General features: G+C 43.7%; 1 protein-coding gene across 1 annotated transcript in view; it reads left to right on the top strand.

Annotated features, from left to right (window-relative positions):
- AMBRA1 (autophagy and beclin 1 regulator 1) overlaps positions 1-15482 on the top strand; it is a 190131-nt gene that overhangs the window by 75012 nt on the left and 99637 nt on the right. The window contains exons 10-11 of the mRNA XM_044681373.1: positions 10877-10957; positions 12063-12163. Of these exons, the coding sequence (XP_044537308.1) occupies positions 10877-10957; positions 12063-12163 (182 nt within the window). The remainder of the gene's footprint in view (positions 1-10876; positions 10958-12062; positions 12164-15482) is intronic.

The raw sequence follows: 15482 nt of genomic DNA, 5'->3' as shown, positions 1-15482 counted from the left end.
ACCAATTCTTGGGTTATGCTTCCGCCCTTTTCCTCCCAACCCTTCCTCATCTATATCTTCTCTGTGGAACCTTGTCACCGATTTCTGCTGACTCCCCTTGCCTTTGATACATGGTACAAGTTAATGAATTTACATGATAAAGATGATGTATTAGTGTTTAGCTTTTAAGTCCAAAACTTTTCAGTCTCTTGTTAGAAATACATTCTTTCATAGGGTTGTTCATAAAGCTGGTATGAAAGAATACCTTTCCATAGGGAGGCTAGCTTTGGAAATTGGGCAGCCGCAGGTTAAAGCTCAGTCTTCTTGGAGTCCAGATTGATGGTCTTTTTTTGGATGTAAACATATTGCCCTGCCCTGAATTCCTGCTATTCATTTGTCTCCTCTCATCTGCAGTGAGAAAGAGAAAGATCATAGATTCCTCATGGTCAATGCCCAAGAACTTAACGGGTCTGGTGGATTTCAGTCTATCTCTTCGGTGGACCTTTAGCCACAGTCTCCTAAAGGCTTCCAAGAGAAGAGAAAGAAGCTCTGTAGCTGGCATATCGGTCCCTCTTGGAGCCTACATGGGCACTTTGCCCATTCTCCACTCCCCCCATTTCTGTCATCCCTTTCAGTGGAGAGGAACTGCAGGTTACAGATCAGATGGCCTATCCAGGCTACTTTTAGCCTTACTTCCAAAGTGAAGAAACATTGACCTATCAGTGGGTTGTCTTTGCCCTTTCCTGACTGGGTACTTGTAGCTCTCTTGTTTATGTTTGCCTTATTACTGGCTGAACAATCTAATGACAAAGCTCGAATCAGTTTTTAGCAGTGTTTCCCCCACGGTCCTCCTGATAAAGAAAGTTTCTTGGTTCTGCACCTCGAAGGGTGGCCTGGGTGAAGAGCTCCCTCTTTGTCCTTACTGGGGGAACATCAGGCTGGAAGGTCTCTCGGATGAGGTGAGGAGGAGGAGGAGGAAGAGGATAGCTTGCATTTGTATAGCACTTAAAATTTTCTAAAGCACTTTGCTTATATTTCTTACTTAGAAAAAAACCCAAACCCTTACTTTCTGTTTTAATGACGACTCTTAAGACAGAAGGGCAGGGGGCAGCTGGGTAGCTCAGGGTATTGAGAGCCAGGCCTAGAGATGGGAGATCCTGGGTTCAAATCTGGCCTCAGACACTTCCCAGCTATGTGACCCTGAGCAAGTCACTTGATCCCCATTGCCTACCCTTACCGCTTTCCTGCCTTGGAGCCAATCCACAGTATTGACTCCAAGATGGAAGGTAAGAGTTTAAAAAAAAAAAAAAAAGACAGAAGGGCAAAGGCAAGACAGTCAAGGTTAAGTGACTTGCCCAGGGTCACACAGCGAGGCCAGATTTAAACATACGGTGAGTATTCTTGACTCCAGGCAGGCCTGGCATTCTATCTATTGTGCTCCCTAGCCACCCCCTTTTATATATGTTTTTAAATTTGATCCACAGATTAGCCTCTAGAAGCAGGTGGTATGAGTATTCCACCATGCATATCAGATAGCTGTTTGTTAGTTAGATTGAGCTTTTGGAAACAGTTGCCAATAATGGCAATAACCATAACCATAACGGTAATGATAGAGCTAGTAGGATGTTCAAAGTGCTTTGCAAATCTTATCTCAAGACAAGAGCCCTGGGAAGTAGGTGCTATTATCCTTCTCATTTTACAGATGAAGACACTGAGTCTGGGATAGTTGAAGTGACTTGTTCAGTAGATTTCTGAGGCCGGATTTGAACTCTGCTCCTCCTGACTTCAGGTGCAACACTCTTGTTCATAGGCTAGCCAACTGCTGCTCCTAGTACGGAGCTACAGAAATTCTGAACTGAGAGCCGGGCTTTGTATTTTTGCTTGGAGACATTACTCCCATGAGAGAAGTTTTTTTAGCTGAGAATCTTCTTAGGTTTCTTCACCATTTTTTGCCCTGATTTGTTTTGTTTTTTTCCTCCCCAGAAACCCTCTAGACATGTTATTAGTATTGTAACAAGGTATTCAGAAGGAGGAAGGGAGGGAGGGAGGGAAGGAAGAAAGCATTTATTAAGCTCTTACCATGTGTCAGGTGCTAGGTTAAGTGCTGAGGAGAGAGACAAGCATACAGTATGCCTTGCCTTCAAAGAACTTCCATTCTAAGGGTGGAAGACAACCCAGAAAGAAGCTGGAAAAGTGGAGGATGGGGAGGGTTCTGATGTTTGGAAGCCAAGAACAGGACTATGAGGGGAATGAAGGTAGATCTGGTCCCTGCCATAAAAAGGAGACTCCAGGAGGAACTCAATAGTGGGAGAAGATGGGCCTCGAGAGAGATTCCAGAATCAAAATTCAGGACCTGGAGTCAGGAAGAACTGAGTTCAAATCCAACTTCAGGCACTTAATAGCTGTGTGATCCTGAGCAAGGCACTAAACCTCTATCTCTCTCACTTTTCTCATCTGTAAAATGAGGATAATAGCAGCATCTACCTCCTCTCTCAGGGTTGTTGTGATGATAAAATGGGATAATATTTGTAAGGTATTTCTTGTGTGTGTGCATGCATATATGCATACATATCTACATGCATTTATATGCTAGCTGTTATTATGATTAGTAAAACTTAATGCTGTAGTAATAATATTCTTGCCGTATGATCCCCAAGCTGTAGGTCCTAATAGAGTAATTATCTTTACTTTCCCAATAGACTCTGCAGCTAGTAATTTATGGCTTGCCTCAGCTCCCTTTGCTTTTCTCCTGAATTTCCAGGGCTAAGAATGTCCAACTTACTTGCTAATATGGGCAGGAGTGGCTACTATGCTGCTAAATAAATGCCTGGCAGGTAAGAAAGGGGATAGAGAGCTGTCCTCTCTGAATTTTTTGACAGGATTCCGTCAGATCAGTTTTGGTAGGCACTGCCTCCCAGATCAGGATTCCCTTCTCTTTCCTTAGCTTCCAAAGCAGGGGCCTTGAGAGCCTGAAGTGTAGGCGGGGCCTTGATGAAAGGTAGTATTTTAAGTGTTCTTGCTATTGTCTCTCCTGACATAAACCGTACCAGAATGGCCTGGAGTCAGCCAGCCAGGCAGTCCCATTTATTGAGTGACTGTGGTGTTTAGATCCAGTGCTTGAAATAGGAGGGAATGAAACAAGCTGCCCTCCCCCTTTCCAGACCATCCCACCCACATTTATTTTTCGTCTTGGTTCAATCTTCAGTACAAAAGCTTTTGTCAAGGGCTTCATCTTCTATGGAGGTGCCACCCCTTTCAGCTTCTGGTTCATTTTCTCTGTGGCTTGCTTGTTCCGACCTACCAGCCCTATGTAGGAGATCTCTAGGAGTTAGCATTTAGCTTTCTGACCTTACTAATCTTTCAGTCCCCACCTGGAGTTAATGTTGAACTGAATGATGTTCATGGGCAAGTAAGTGACTTCCTCAGGAATGGCATTGATCACTGTGGGATCATTTGCAGATACCTTGTTGGCTCATTAGCCCAGGTTGAAAATGTTGTGGAATGTTGTGGCATCTTGTAGAGCGTACTGGACTTGGAGTCAGGGAGACTTGAGTTCACATTCTGCCTCTACACTTACCAACTCTATAACCCTGAGCAAGTCAGTGAAAATCCCTCAGCCTCAGTTTCTTCATTAGTAAATTGGGGATCATAACAGTACCTTGTGATGAATAAATGAGATAGCCTATGTTCAGTGCTCAGTAAATGCTAACTTTTACAAAGATATTCCTTTTAGCTTTGGAGTCAGCTGGTTTAAAAGTGGTTAAGGAATACCGAGTGTAGAATCTCAGCCCTTCATTAGGGATTTTTTCCTCTAGTGGCCCAAGTCCTTAAGAACGTTATTCATTAGGGAAAGAGGAGATGAGGGAATTGGGGATGGATAAAATAGAAGTAATCACTTAAGAATAATGTATTTTTTAATAGGAAGAGCATAATAAGATTGTTAAACTGTGGCATAATTTATGCTGATACAATGAAAAAGTTTGGTAAGTGAAGGGACTAACACGAAAATGGGAGTTGGCATCATCTCTCTGCAGTGTAGCTCATCTCCAGAGACCAACCAAGAATTCCTTCTGTTCTAGGAGAGCAACCCCTGGTCAGGCTCATAAGGAAAAGGAAGCTTTAGAGCATGTGCCTCTCCAAGAACTTAATCCCCTTCTGACCTTTAGACCTTTTAATTTGGGAACATGAGAGGTACTGCTTGTCAGGAGGCCCATGCCACAGCCAGGATATTTGGAGCTGGGCTGAACAGAGTCAAGGTAGACAGGGAGTGGATCTTTTTCTTTCTGAAATTCCATAGCTTCAGCCATGTGCTGTCAGAAGGATAACACTCTTTTTAGCTTCTTGCTCTTTTAACTTGCTTTTTTATAAAGGATCAAACCTAGAATTGTTTTCAGCCAGGAGCAGTGAGCACCTGACCATTTGGTGAGGACTCAGACATTGGATTGGACCAGAGGTTTATTTCCTCATTCCTTTAAATTACAGCCTCTCTCAGAGGCAATTAATCCCAAGTCTTGAGCAGGAGAGCTGCTGCTGAGTTTTCTCTTGTTTTAGAGATGAATCTTCTTGGACTCAGCACTTATCTTGGATTCTTGATTATTTGAAGGGCAGTTTTGATCTTGTAAAGACTTTTTTATTGTTGTTCCCCTCCCCTTCCCAAATGTCCCTCTGAGAGGTAATCAGACCTTGTACACAGTTCAACACCCAGGAAAGCCATTAATAACACAGCCAACTTCTCTCCTGCTGGCTTAAGGCAGCCTTGGCTCATAAATTGATTTCTCTGGTATTTCCCTGAAAAAATGTCTCTTGAGAAGGGATCATGGGTAGGCTTCTGAGGTGGGGGGGAACAAGGCCAAAGAGATATCACTATGATCTTAAGCTGTCCATTGTAAGGCACCCCCCTCCCCCAAGTTTGGTCTGCTTGTAAGCTGGCCCTCATACTGTAATTTCCCCTATTACCCTCCAGCAAATGTTCTTTCTGAGGCATTTCCTAATCAGGAAGGCTCTTCCTTGTATTCAGCCTGTCTTCCTTTCTTCCTTTCATTCTCCAGAGCTCTTCTAACAGACTGTAGAGACTCATTAACTGTGCAGTTTCCCAAACACACCAGGCTGTCCTTTTTGCCTTTTCTTACAAGTTGTTTCATACAGCTCCCCTTTCTACATATATCATGATAAATCATTATCCCAATTGCCCATCTCCAAGGTCTCTCTCAATGCTAGCACTCGGTTCAAGCCAAATTTACAGAGGGATTCGGAGGCTGTAAGCCTTGTGAGGGCAGGGACTGGTTCACTTTGTCTCTTTAGCTCCAGCATGTTAGCACAGTACCTAGGAGATAGAAAGTACTTAATAAATGTTTCAAGATTAGTTGATTGCCTGTTTCTTCCCTGGACTGAGATGCCTGTAATCTAATATTTAAGGACCAAGGGATTTTTCCTTCTGTCTGTGTTCTCTAAACTCTTTTCTGATTTCCCTCTTTATTGTCTTGGTAGGAGTTAGGAAGGCCTGAATTCAAATCCAACCTCAGACACTGACTAGCTGTGTGATCCTGGGCAAGTCACTTATCTTCTGCCTGCCCCAGTTTCCTCATCAATAAAATGGGGTTGATAATAGCATCTCCCTCCCAGAGTTGTGAGGATCACATGAGAAATTTATAAAGCACTTTGCCAACTTCAAAGCCTTGTATAAGTGCTGTTATTGTTGTTGTTATTTGGAGATCTCATCAGTTTGAGTGGGTTCATTAATCATCTCCAGACAAGTGATTCTGAGCTCCCTATATCTAATCCTAACCACTTTCCTGAGCTCCAGTTTCAAATCACCAACTGCCTTTTAGAAACGTTGAATTGGATATCCCTCAGTTGTCTCAAACTCTTTGTATCAAAAACTCAACTCCTTGTCTTTCCTCTCAAATCCTCCCCTTTTCCAGACTTCTCTGTTCCGATGCTACTGTCCCTCCAGTCTTCTGGGCTTGAAATACTCACTTCACCTTTGGTTCTTCCCTCTCACTCAGTTCTTGTTGTTTCTACCTTCAGGACATCTCTTGTAATAGGTGCCCTTCTCTCTGATCACCCATTTGCCACTCTAATGCCCATCTCCTGCACCAGGTCTGCACCTGAGATCTGGATTATTGCTACTGGTTGGTCTCCCTCTATCAGGTTTCTTCATTCTCTAATCCGTCTTTCACTCAGCTCAGTTGGTTTTCCTGTCTGATTAGGTTATCTTCCCTATTTAATGAACTCCATTCACTCCCGATACCTCCATCTCCAAATATGAAATCCTTTCTTTGAGAAGAGTTTAAAGCCTTTGCTCTTGACTACTTCCTACCTTTCTAGTCTTTAGACTTTCTGGCTTTCCAGATGTTTTTGAATCATTGTTCTTACGTGCCATTCCTCTCACATGACACTATCTTTCTACTCCATACCTTTCCATGGGATGGTCCTTCATGTCTGGCATGTTCTTCTCCATCCCCTTCCTATAAGGTTCTGCCTTCCCACAAGACTCAGCTCAGATGCTCCATCTTCCCCACCCTGGGCCTTCCCTCTGAGACTATCTCCCATTTACATAGTGTAGATCTTCTGTTAGTGATGTTATTTACTTGATGTCTGCCCCATTAGAATGTGAGCTCCTTGTGGGCATGTGGTTTTTTTCCCTTTGTCTTTATTCTGAGTGCTTGGCACTTAATAAATGCTAACTGACTGATCGACATGGATTCTGGCCTCGTTACTTGCTCTTGCCAGAACTGTCAGTAATCCTATCATCATTGTATCTGAAGGCCTTTTCTTGGACCTTATCATTCTCAGCCTCTCTTCCTAGGTACTTTTTTGACCATAGTCGGTTTGGGTTCTCTTCCTACCAATTTGATCCCTTCTAAGCCTCTGCTAGATAATATTTTCTGAGCCTTGACCCCCTTCTCCTTTAGATTCACTCACTTGGCAGCTTTTTTGGCTCTTAGAGATTTAATTTTCATGCACATGATTCATCTGAATGTCCAGCTCTAACGTGTCTCCTGAGCTCTGGTCACATTGATCTCTGACTGCCTGTTGGATATTTCAGACCTCGGGTGCTGTAAGTGTCTTCAACTTCAACATGTCCAAATCAGATGCTCATGATTTGTTACCCCCTCCTCTTCCCAAATTTTCCATTTCTGTCTCCATGATGTCACTTAGACTAGTGTCCTTCTCTACACATCCAGCTACTGCTAGCAGCCCTTGCTCTCTGCTTGCCTCTAGTCTTAAAATATTTCCTTCATTGTTTCCTAGCCTCAGAACTCTCTTGCAGGAAGTTGCTAAAGGGATTTTCCCCAAAGTACAAGTTCTTGACCATGCCCCTCCTTCCCTCATTCACCTTCACTAGCTCTGTTATTCCTAGGAGAAATAAAAACTGCTTTTGTCATTTAAGTTGATATTTAATGCCTGTGACAACTTATCTGGCCTTCATATATATTATTGCCCTTCACCCAATCTTTGGGGCCATCAAACCTGCTTTATTGCTCTTCATACCCAGACTCCACTTTCTATCTCTGTGCCTTTTCACAGAAGTACAATGTACTTCTTCTTGATTTCTTCAGAAGTTCAGCTCACATACTCACCTTGGTTATACAACTTTTCCCCATCCCCACAGGGCTAGTGGCCTCCTCCCTGGATCTTTTTGAATTGGCTTATATGTGTACCTTTTGTCTCCCTAGAGAGAACAGAAGCCCCTCCAGTAGATGAGGCCTGCTTTCTCTTCTTGTCCATTGTGTCTAGCACAGACCAAATGATTAATAAATACCTGTTGATTGAAGGAATGACTCCCTTTGTCAGGATTGTATTTGGAGTCCTTTCTGAACTGTTAATATTTGAGGTATTTTTTTTTTTATTCCTTTTTCTAGGGATGGCTTCATTAGCTTTCCCCACCTATTTGTACAACATAAATTCCATCCCTTTATTCTACAGTTAGGAAAGTTAGGTCAAGTGAAGTTGAAGTTGTTTGTTGAAGGTCATACAGGGAGAGAAGACTATGCAAGAATTTGAACTTAGGCCTTTTAATGTTAGACCCTTTTCTCACGTATCTATTTCCTGTAGTTTGTGTCTGCCATGTGTCACCATTTTTCTGATCATGCCATATTTGTTTCTCATTTTTTAAGAGTTTTTATTACTTCCCAATTGGCAATCTTCTGTTCAATTTCATTAAAATACCATTTATCTTTTGCCTTCCCATTATTTATAAAAAAACATTAAAGAAGTCTAGGGAGAAACATTGATATTTTGGGCAGCCACCAGCTATCACCTTTTACTTGATGCTGTTTTTTTATTACCTTTGCTTATAGTTCTTGGCTTAGATTTCAGTCTGATACTTTATGTACCCACTCCAGTTAGGATCATTTTCATTATTTTCTTTTTATGCAGCAAATTCCCTTCAGGAATCTCAAAACATTGTTCAGCTATTATCGCCTGGTAGTGTTTATTTTTTTCTGAGGGAAGGAGAAACTGAGTCAAAAAGACATTGATTTTTTTTTTCCAGATTTGCTTAGACAAGCATTGATAGAGCTAGGTTGCTGCCTTCAAGTAATCTGACTTTCTGTTCTGGATTGTGCTGACCACCTTTAAATATCTCTTAGGGCTCATGCTGTGCCAAGAAAATGGTCTTAAGAAAAAGAGATGGTGTTTATTTGACGACTACTTCTTTGTCCCTGCTAGGAATAAATAGAGAACAGTGACATTGTTCTTTGTATTTCCAGAAGGAGAGAGCAAAAGGTGGTCATCATCTCCTCAAGGTCTGAATATATGTCCCTTATTTGGAGATAAAGTTCTTCCCTTAACTGGTTTGTGAAAGGAAACCTAGTGCTAGTCACCTGAGCCCTCCAAACCCAGAAATCTGAGATTCTGGTTTTAGGATTGAACTGTTTTTTTGTGGCTTCTAATCCTTCCATCAGAATGGCAAAGCTGACTTTTCTGGCTGGTTCACTGAACTCTGTTTACTCATTAGTAAGTCTGAGGCTCAATGGAAGGTAGATTAAAGTTTTCACTTTGGCCCTTCCAGAAGGAAATTATCCAGCAGATTTTGTTAATAGGCTCTAAAATACAATTAGGAGAAAACAGACCCTATCTTAGTGAGCAGCTGGATGATAAGTCGTTTGGCTTGGCAGTGGTTCTCTGTAGTTTGAAGCACCTTCCACTTCCCCTCTAGGCTCCCCCTTTCCTCCTAGTCCATCCTTCTTCCTTTTGTCTGTAGGGCTGGAGGGTCAGAGGCAAAGAATTTGCAGGGCCAGGAGTAGGGTGGGGATCAGCACTGTCTGTCTGGGAAGCAGAGACCAAACTCTGATGCTTGGACTGGTTAATGCCTAGGCTTCCAGGGCCTGCTGTTGACTTGCCTTCTACCAGTAATAAGAGTTAAGCCATGCTTCCTCTTATAGGTTTCTAGATTTCCTCTGGGGACCTTCAAAAGCTAAGAGGACATTGAAATTCTGGTCCTAGGCCAGCTCTAGTAGAATCTTCCTGGTCTACCCCCAGAGGAAGGAATTCAGAAAATGGTATGGTTCATATAGCCTCAGAGAGGCTCAGTTATTCTGTGAAGTTCATTAAATCACGAATTAATTGCATAGTCCAGCTGGACCCTTTTACTCTTGGCCTTTCGTTGGAAAAAAGCAGAAAGCCATCTTTGTGTCTTTGTTCTTTTCATTTGTGACTTCCATTTGGTGATTGATGGACAAGATGTGTGTGTACCCCTCTACTTAGGGCATTCCTTTAGGATGCTACATTGGGAGACTACACAATTTGATACAAATTCACCACTTTTTAGCTTGATGCACGATAAAGGAAAGACAGAAGTATCCAGTGAGCCTCAACCAACAACTCTAGCCTTTGTCTTCCTTCTTCCTCAGGTCCAAGTGACCTGGGTTAACATTACATTTTCCAGTAGTTTTAGGGACCCCTGCATTGGCCTTTGCTAGTATTACTGAGAGGCCTCACATGTTAAGAGGAATTGATGAGGTAATTTTTCTCCTCTTCAAGAGTCCTTGACACAGAAGCCACTTTGATTTAATCCAGTAAAAGGAATCTGTCCATTCCAATTCCCTAGAAGTCTCATATATGGCTCCAAATTGAGACTTGACAAGATTTCAAGTGTATCAGCTACAGAAAGCCTCTCTTTCTCCTCCTCTTCCTCCATCTAATCCTGAGGTCTGTTTAATGATCATTTTAATAAAAATGCTTTGTACAGTGCTTAGAAGTCTCCTAGGTGAACTACTCTGAAAAGTCCAAGTATGTCTGGGTTCCTGTAGGAGGCAAAGCCTGAAACCCCATTAAGCAAAGCTCTGGGACATAAAGCAGAAAGTTCCTAACTACACTTCTCCCTTCTCTCCCTTCTCCATCTAGGTCATGTTTGTGTATAAAACCCCTAGAAACCTCTGGTTTGTATATGTATCATATAACCCATGGAAACTTGTATTAAGTAACCCCTGAACAACATATCCCCTATAAATCACTGATGCTATGGCAGATTGTAAATTAATTGCTCAAGGTCAAGTAATTGCTTATGGTCTCTCTGTTAATCATTACCTATTACTATGTATGTGGAAAATTTGTACTGGAGACCCAGCTTGTTTTTCTCCCCCTATAAAAGAAAGGGTAACTTTCAATAGTTGACTTGATTGCCATCAGTGTCTTTGCCCTCCGGACCCTGCACAGTGTTTTGTCTCATCCTTCCTACCACATCTCATTCTTCTTATCCCTTCAGATCCCTGAACTTTGTCAGGGAGGCTCCTGACAGGTTCCTGAGGTATGTGGAGGGGCATGACCAGAGAGTGACCACAAAGTTTTCTATATGGAGGGGCTAGGTTTCCAAGTGCTAGCTTTTTCATCTGAAGGGTAATTTGACTTAAATGATTCTCTTTATTTGTTGGTTTTTTTCCCCCTCCTTCAGGGACAATGGAGACAGATCTAGGCACCGAGCACCACGTAATGCAAGGATGTCTGCCCCTTCCCTTGGACGCTTTGTCCCTAGGTAAGAGTTGTGTGGGCAACCAGGGAAATAGTCTTTGCAAGGAGAAATGTACTGAGAACTTTGGCTTCTTTTGCTAAAGTTCATTTCTGACCTCTGGACAGATAATGTCTAGACTTATTCAGCCCTGCAGCCAAATGGAGATAGGGGGAAAATTCCATGGGTGGCATGCCACAGATCTAGATTGTCTCCCCAGCTTTTTCATGGACTTTATGTGTGACCTTGGGCCAGTCACTTCTCTCCAAATCTTGTTTGTAAAAGGAAAGGGGTGGAGAGGTTGGATGGGATGATTTCTAAGTTATCTTCTAGTCTAGGTATTTAGGGGTTTGCTGGGGTCCTGCTTTGCTGAACTGCAGACTCCCATCTTGAGAATTGACAAGAGACTTATAGGATGCTTTAAATCAGTGATTCCCAAAGTGGGCGCTACTGCCCTCTGGTGGGTGCTGCAGCGATCCAGGTGGGGCAGTGATGGCCACAGGTGCATTTATCTTTTCTATTAATTGCTATTAAAATAAAAAAAAATTAATTTCCAGGGGGCTAAGTAATATTTTTTCTGGAAAGTGGGCGGTAGGCCAAAAAAGTTTGGGAGCCACTGCTTTAAATGAAGAAAGTTTAGAGAGGGAACACAAGAAGAGAGAGACTTGCTCAATTCATCCAATTAGGAAAAGATGAAACCAAGTTTTGAAAGAGGATAAACCAAATAATGCATGAAAAGCGCTATGAAGCAGGCAGCTATGTAGTACGGTGGATAGAGAACTAGGCCTGGACTTTGAAGATCCTGGGTTCAAATTTGGCCTCATAGCCGTGTGATCCTGGGCAAGTCACTTAACCCCATTGCTTACCCCTTACCACTCTTCTGCCTTGGAACCAATATGCAGTATTGATTCCAAGATGGAAGGTGAGGGTTTAAAAAAATGGATACTAAGGCAGAAAGTAAGGTTTGTTTGTTTTTTAAGCACTTTGTAGATTTGCTGTGGTCATTAGCAACAGCTTGGGGAGTCCTTGGATGCTTCGGAGGCCAGTCTAGATTCCATCATGGCTTTGGGCTTGGTGGGTGCGCCCTTGTTTTCCCAACTATTTGGAGTGATGTGATAATTTCTCTTCATAGGCGTTTCTTGCTGCCCGAATACTTGCCTTATGCTGGGATTTTCCATGAACGAGGACAGCCTGGGTTGGCCACTCATTCCTCTGTTAATAGAGTCCTGGCAGGTAAGTAGATGCTTCCTCCATGGTTTGGTTCCTGCTTCTGCCCCTGGAAGTGATCGTAAAGGCTTCTCGCATTTTTTCCATGCTCTTTGCCTGAAAATGCCCTATGAGGATTTCCTAACTCCTACTCGGCAGTGAGGAGACTACTGAATGCCAGAATCTGGTGTTGGGCTCATCCAAAAGCCCCCTTCCTGTTCCCCTTTCTCCACCCTCTCCCCTTTAAATTTCAGTTGGCTGTTTCATAATATAGAGACCATGCTCTTCGAAGTGATTCTAATTGAATGATAAGGCATCTTGTTCATGTTATGGTTGGTGAAACACTCACGAGGCAGATCCAGTGATTCAATTAAGAGCTTAACACACACCTCTCCAACCCTCGGGCACTGCCAGCATATGTAGCTTCCAACAGCCTTGGAATCTTCCAAGGCAGGGAGAAGGAGGAGGGACGAGCCCCAAGGTGCCAGCTTGACTGACTTCACATGGCAAAAAAAGGAGGACTAAGAAATCTAACTAGTTAACTGACCTGTGTCCTCTGGCTGGGGAGTAGTACATGATAGGCAGTCTGTGTGCTGAGAGGATGACACTGTCCTTCCCACTCACTGAGGAATCTCCCTTGTGGGACGGGTACTTGAGTTGTACTCTTCATCAGTGGGTTGTTTGGAGACAGGCTGAGGGTCTGTACACATCTGAGAAGCGAAGAGGAAAGGCAGCAGAGCTCCTCCAGGGTCACCTCCTCTGGAGGCTTGACATCCAGCCTCTCATCTCCCAAGGTTCCATTTCTCTTTTCTTCTGTTGGACAGATATTCCAAAGGCCCTGTTGGGGAACATGCCATGCCATGGCTTCTGGTGGTTGGGAACAGAGCCTGGGCTGCTGAGTCTGTCCTGGCCGCTTAGTTATGTGGTTTGGCGGACAGCACGTGGAACTCCTTGTTGGAAGATAGTCACTTGCTGCCAGGCAACCCAGCAGAGCTCCCCTCCACCCTGCTTTGTTCCAGACATCTGCCTTCACCACCCCACACAGCACCTCCTGCTCCTCCACTCTGGGCAAATCTATATTTCCTTGGCATTTAGCTTTTTGGAGCAGCTGCTTGTTGGCTTTTTCCCCCCAACCCCCTTTGCCTCTGGTGACTCCTTTCCCCCATTTCCTGATCTCCTCCCCCATGCCCAGGGGTCTGACAGAAATTAGCCCCATTTTCATATTTGAACACTGCTTGGACGGCTCGGGATGTAGGGATGGTGCCCCCTTAAGTACAGATGACTACAGCTGGTGAGCAGGCAAGGTGGGCTGGGGTCAATATTTGATGCACTCGACATTATCTGCAGCCTCCAATGAGTACCAGTTGTCTGCTGAGCTTTCTTGTCCCTTAGTTGTCCTGCCAGCTTCCACATCCGCCTGGGCCTTTTCTTACCTCCTTGGTGCTTTCCTCTCAAATGACGACCTCTGATATTTTTTTTTTTTGCAAATGTCACAGATGACATAGAACCTTCCATGAGTACTTGTCCTCTCTCAGGATAGGACTTGACCTAGAATTTTCCCTATGAGCTGTATCTTTTTTGTACCCTAAATGGTACTTAGATGTAGCCTAGATGACTACCCCCCTACCTCCTTGCTCCCCCCAGCTTCTAGATGAACTCCCAGAGACCTTTGGCCATCCTAGGCCTCTGAACTTTCTCTACCATGCCCATAGTTTGCTTGTCTGTTTGTTTATTTAGAGAGCTACCATCTCAATGACTTTCAGTAGAAGGACTAATTGATCTTTGAGCCATCTCATACTACTTATCCAGTTTGGGGTTTTGAGCATGCTTCTGAAGGCTCCTGTAGCAAGAGCTCAGAGAGTCAGTGCATGCCCCTGGACCCTGTAATGCCGAGTGGGCATCCAGTGGTACTGGGCCTTGGGATGAACACCCCAGGACAAGGAGGCAGAATTAGGCAGAAAGTCTGGATCCCTTCTGTCTCCTCTGTATCCTGAGGTTCAAGCTGAGATGGGGCCCCCAGAAAAGGAACTTTCTGTTACCCACTGATCACTGGGTTTTCAGGCTGCCTCTTAGAGCTTTCTTTCCAGTGTCTAGGTTTATGGAATGCTTCACTCTCCACAAATCAAGACCATGCTCTGCCCTCTGGCCTAGCCCATAGACTCATGGAGACAAAAAAATTTAGAAGCAGAAGCGACCTTAGAGATCAATCAGGACCCCCAACCCTCTCACTTTTTACATAAAAAACAAAGGCCCAGAATGAGTAGAGGATTTAGGGGTAGTAGCTTGAGTTTCTTATGGGTACTTAAGTGTCATTGTTCAATAAGTGCTAGGTTCTGGCCTGCCTATCTGGTTAGCTGGGTTAAAACCCCAAGTTCCCCACTGTGGTTCAGTTCATTCTTCACTAGACATCAGAATCCATACTCGTGTGTAGGTGCATTGCGAATTCTGATTTTGCTAACATGGGGCTAGCACTCATGCTAGGTTTTAGCATGTACCAGGCCAGTGCTGTGGGAACATCAGGAAGGAGGGCTTCAAGGAAGAGGAGCCTTTAAAGCCAGGAGAGGAGGGTCTGGCAGAGGGTGTGGTTTGGTGGGTTTGTGGGCCTCTAAATGAGTTGTGTGAGAAGCTCAGCATTTGGCATCCCAGCTAATTAGTGGGAAAACAGAGACCAGAAGATTTTTCTTCTGAGGGTCAGGGGCCTGGGTTATGTAGAATGTTATTTATCTGTCCTACATCATCTTTCTGACTTTTATCCTAATGAGCATCTGCTCCAACAGATGGGGGCTTGGTGAATTTTATTTTTCTTTTGATTAAAATTGATGGAGAGTAGTGGGGCTTGCTAGCTTCTGGCTCCAGGTCACTAAGGTCGGCTTGAGTGTCTTGGTTCCAAAGTGGCTCTTGACCTAGGCAGCATCTTGGTTTCCAGTTACTGTGCATAGAGCAAACCTATCCTTTTTACATTGTTTTTTCCTTCCCTTCCCTTCCCTTCCCTTCCCTCCCCTTTCCTTCCCTTCCCTTCCCTTCCCTCCCCTTTCCTTCCCTTCCCTCCCCCTCACATTTTATTTAAAGGTAATAGGGAAGACTGGAGTTTATTGAGTTGGTAGTTGATGTGATCAGTGTGTACTCTGGGAAAATCATCACTTTGGTTTTGTGGAGAAGTATGGATTGGAGTGCATGGAGGCTTGAGAAGAGACCAAATAAGTGATTATAGTAGTGGTGGAGTGATGAGTGATGAGACTGAACTAGGGTGGTGATCATGAGAGTATAGAGAAGGGAATGTAGAATAGGAATCTGATTCCATTGTGCACCATAATTTGTTCAACCATTTTATTTTCTGTTTTTTTTT

Source organism: Gracilinanus agilis, chromosome 6 (assembly GCF_016433145.1).
Source record: "Gracilinanus agilis isolate LMUSP501 chromosome 6, AgileGrace, whole genome shotgun sequence".
NCBI lineage: Eukaryota > Metazoa > Chordata > Mammalia > Didelphimorphia > Didelphidae > Gracilinanus > Gracilinanus agilis.
Note: the sequence above shows the minus strand (reverse complement) of the source record. Positions and strands in the feature narration are given on the sequence as shown.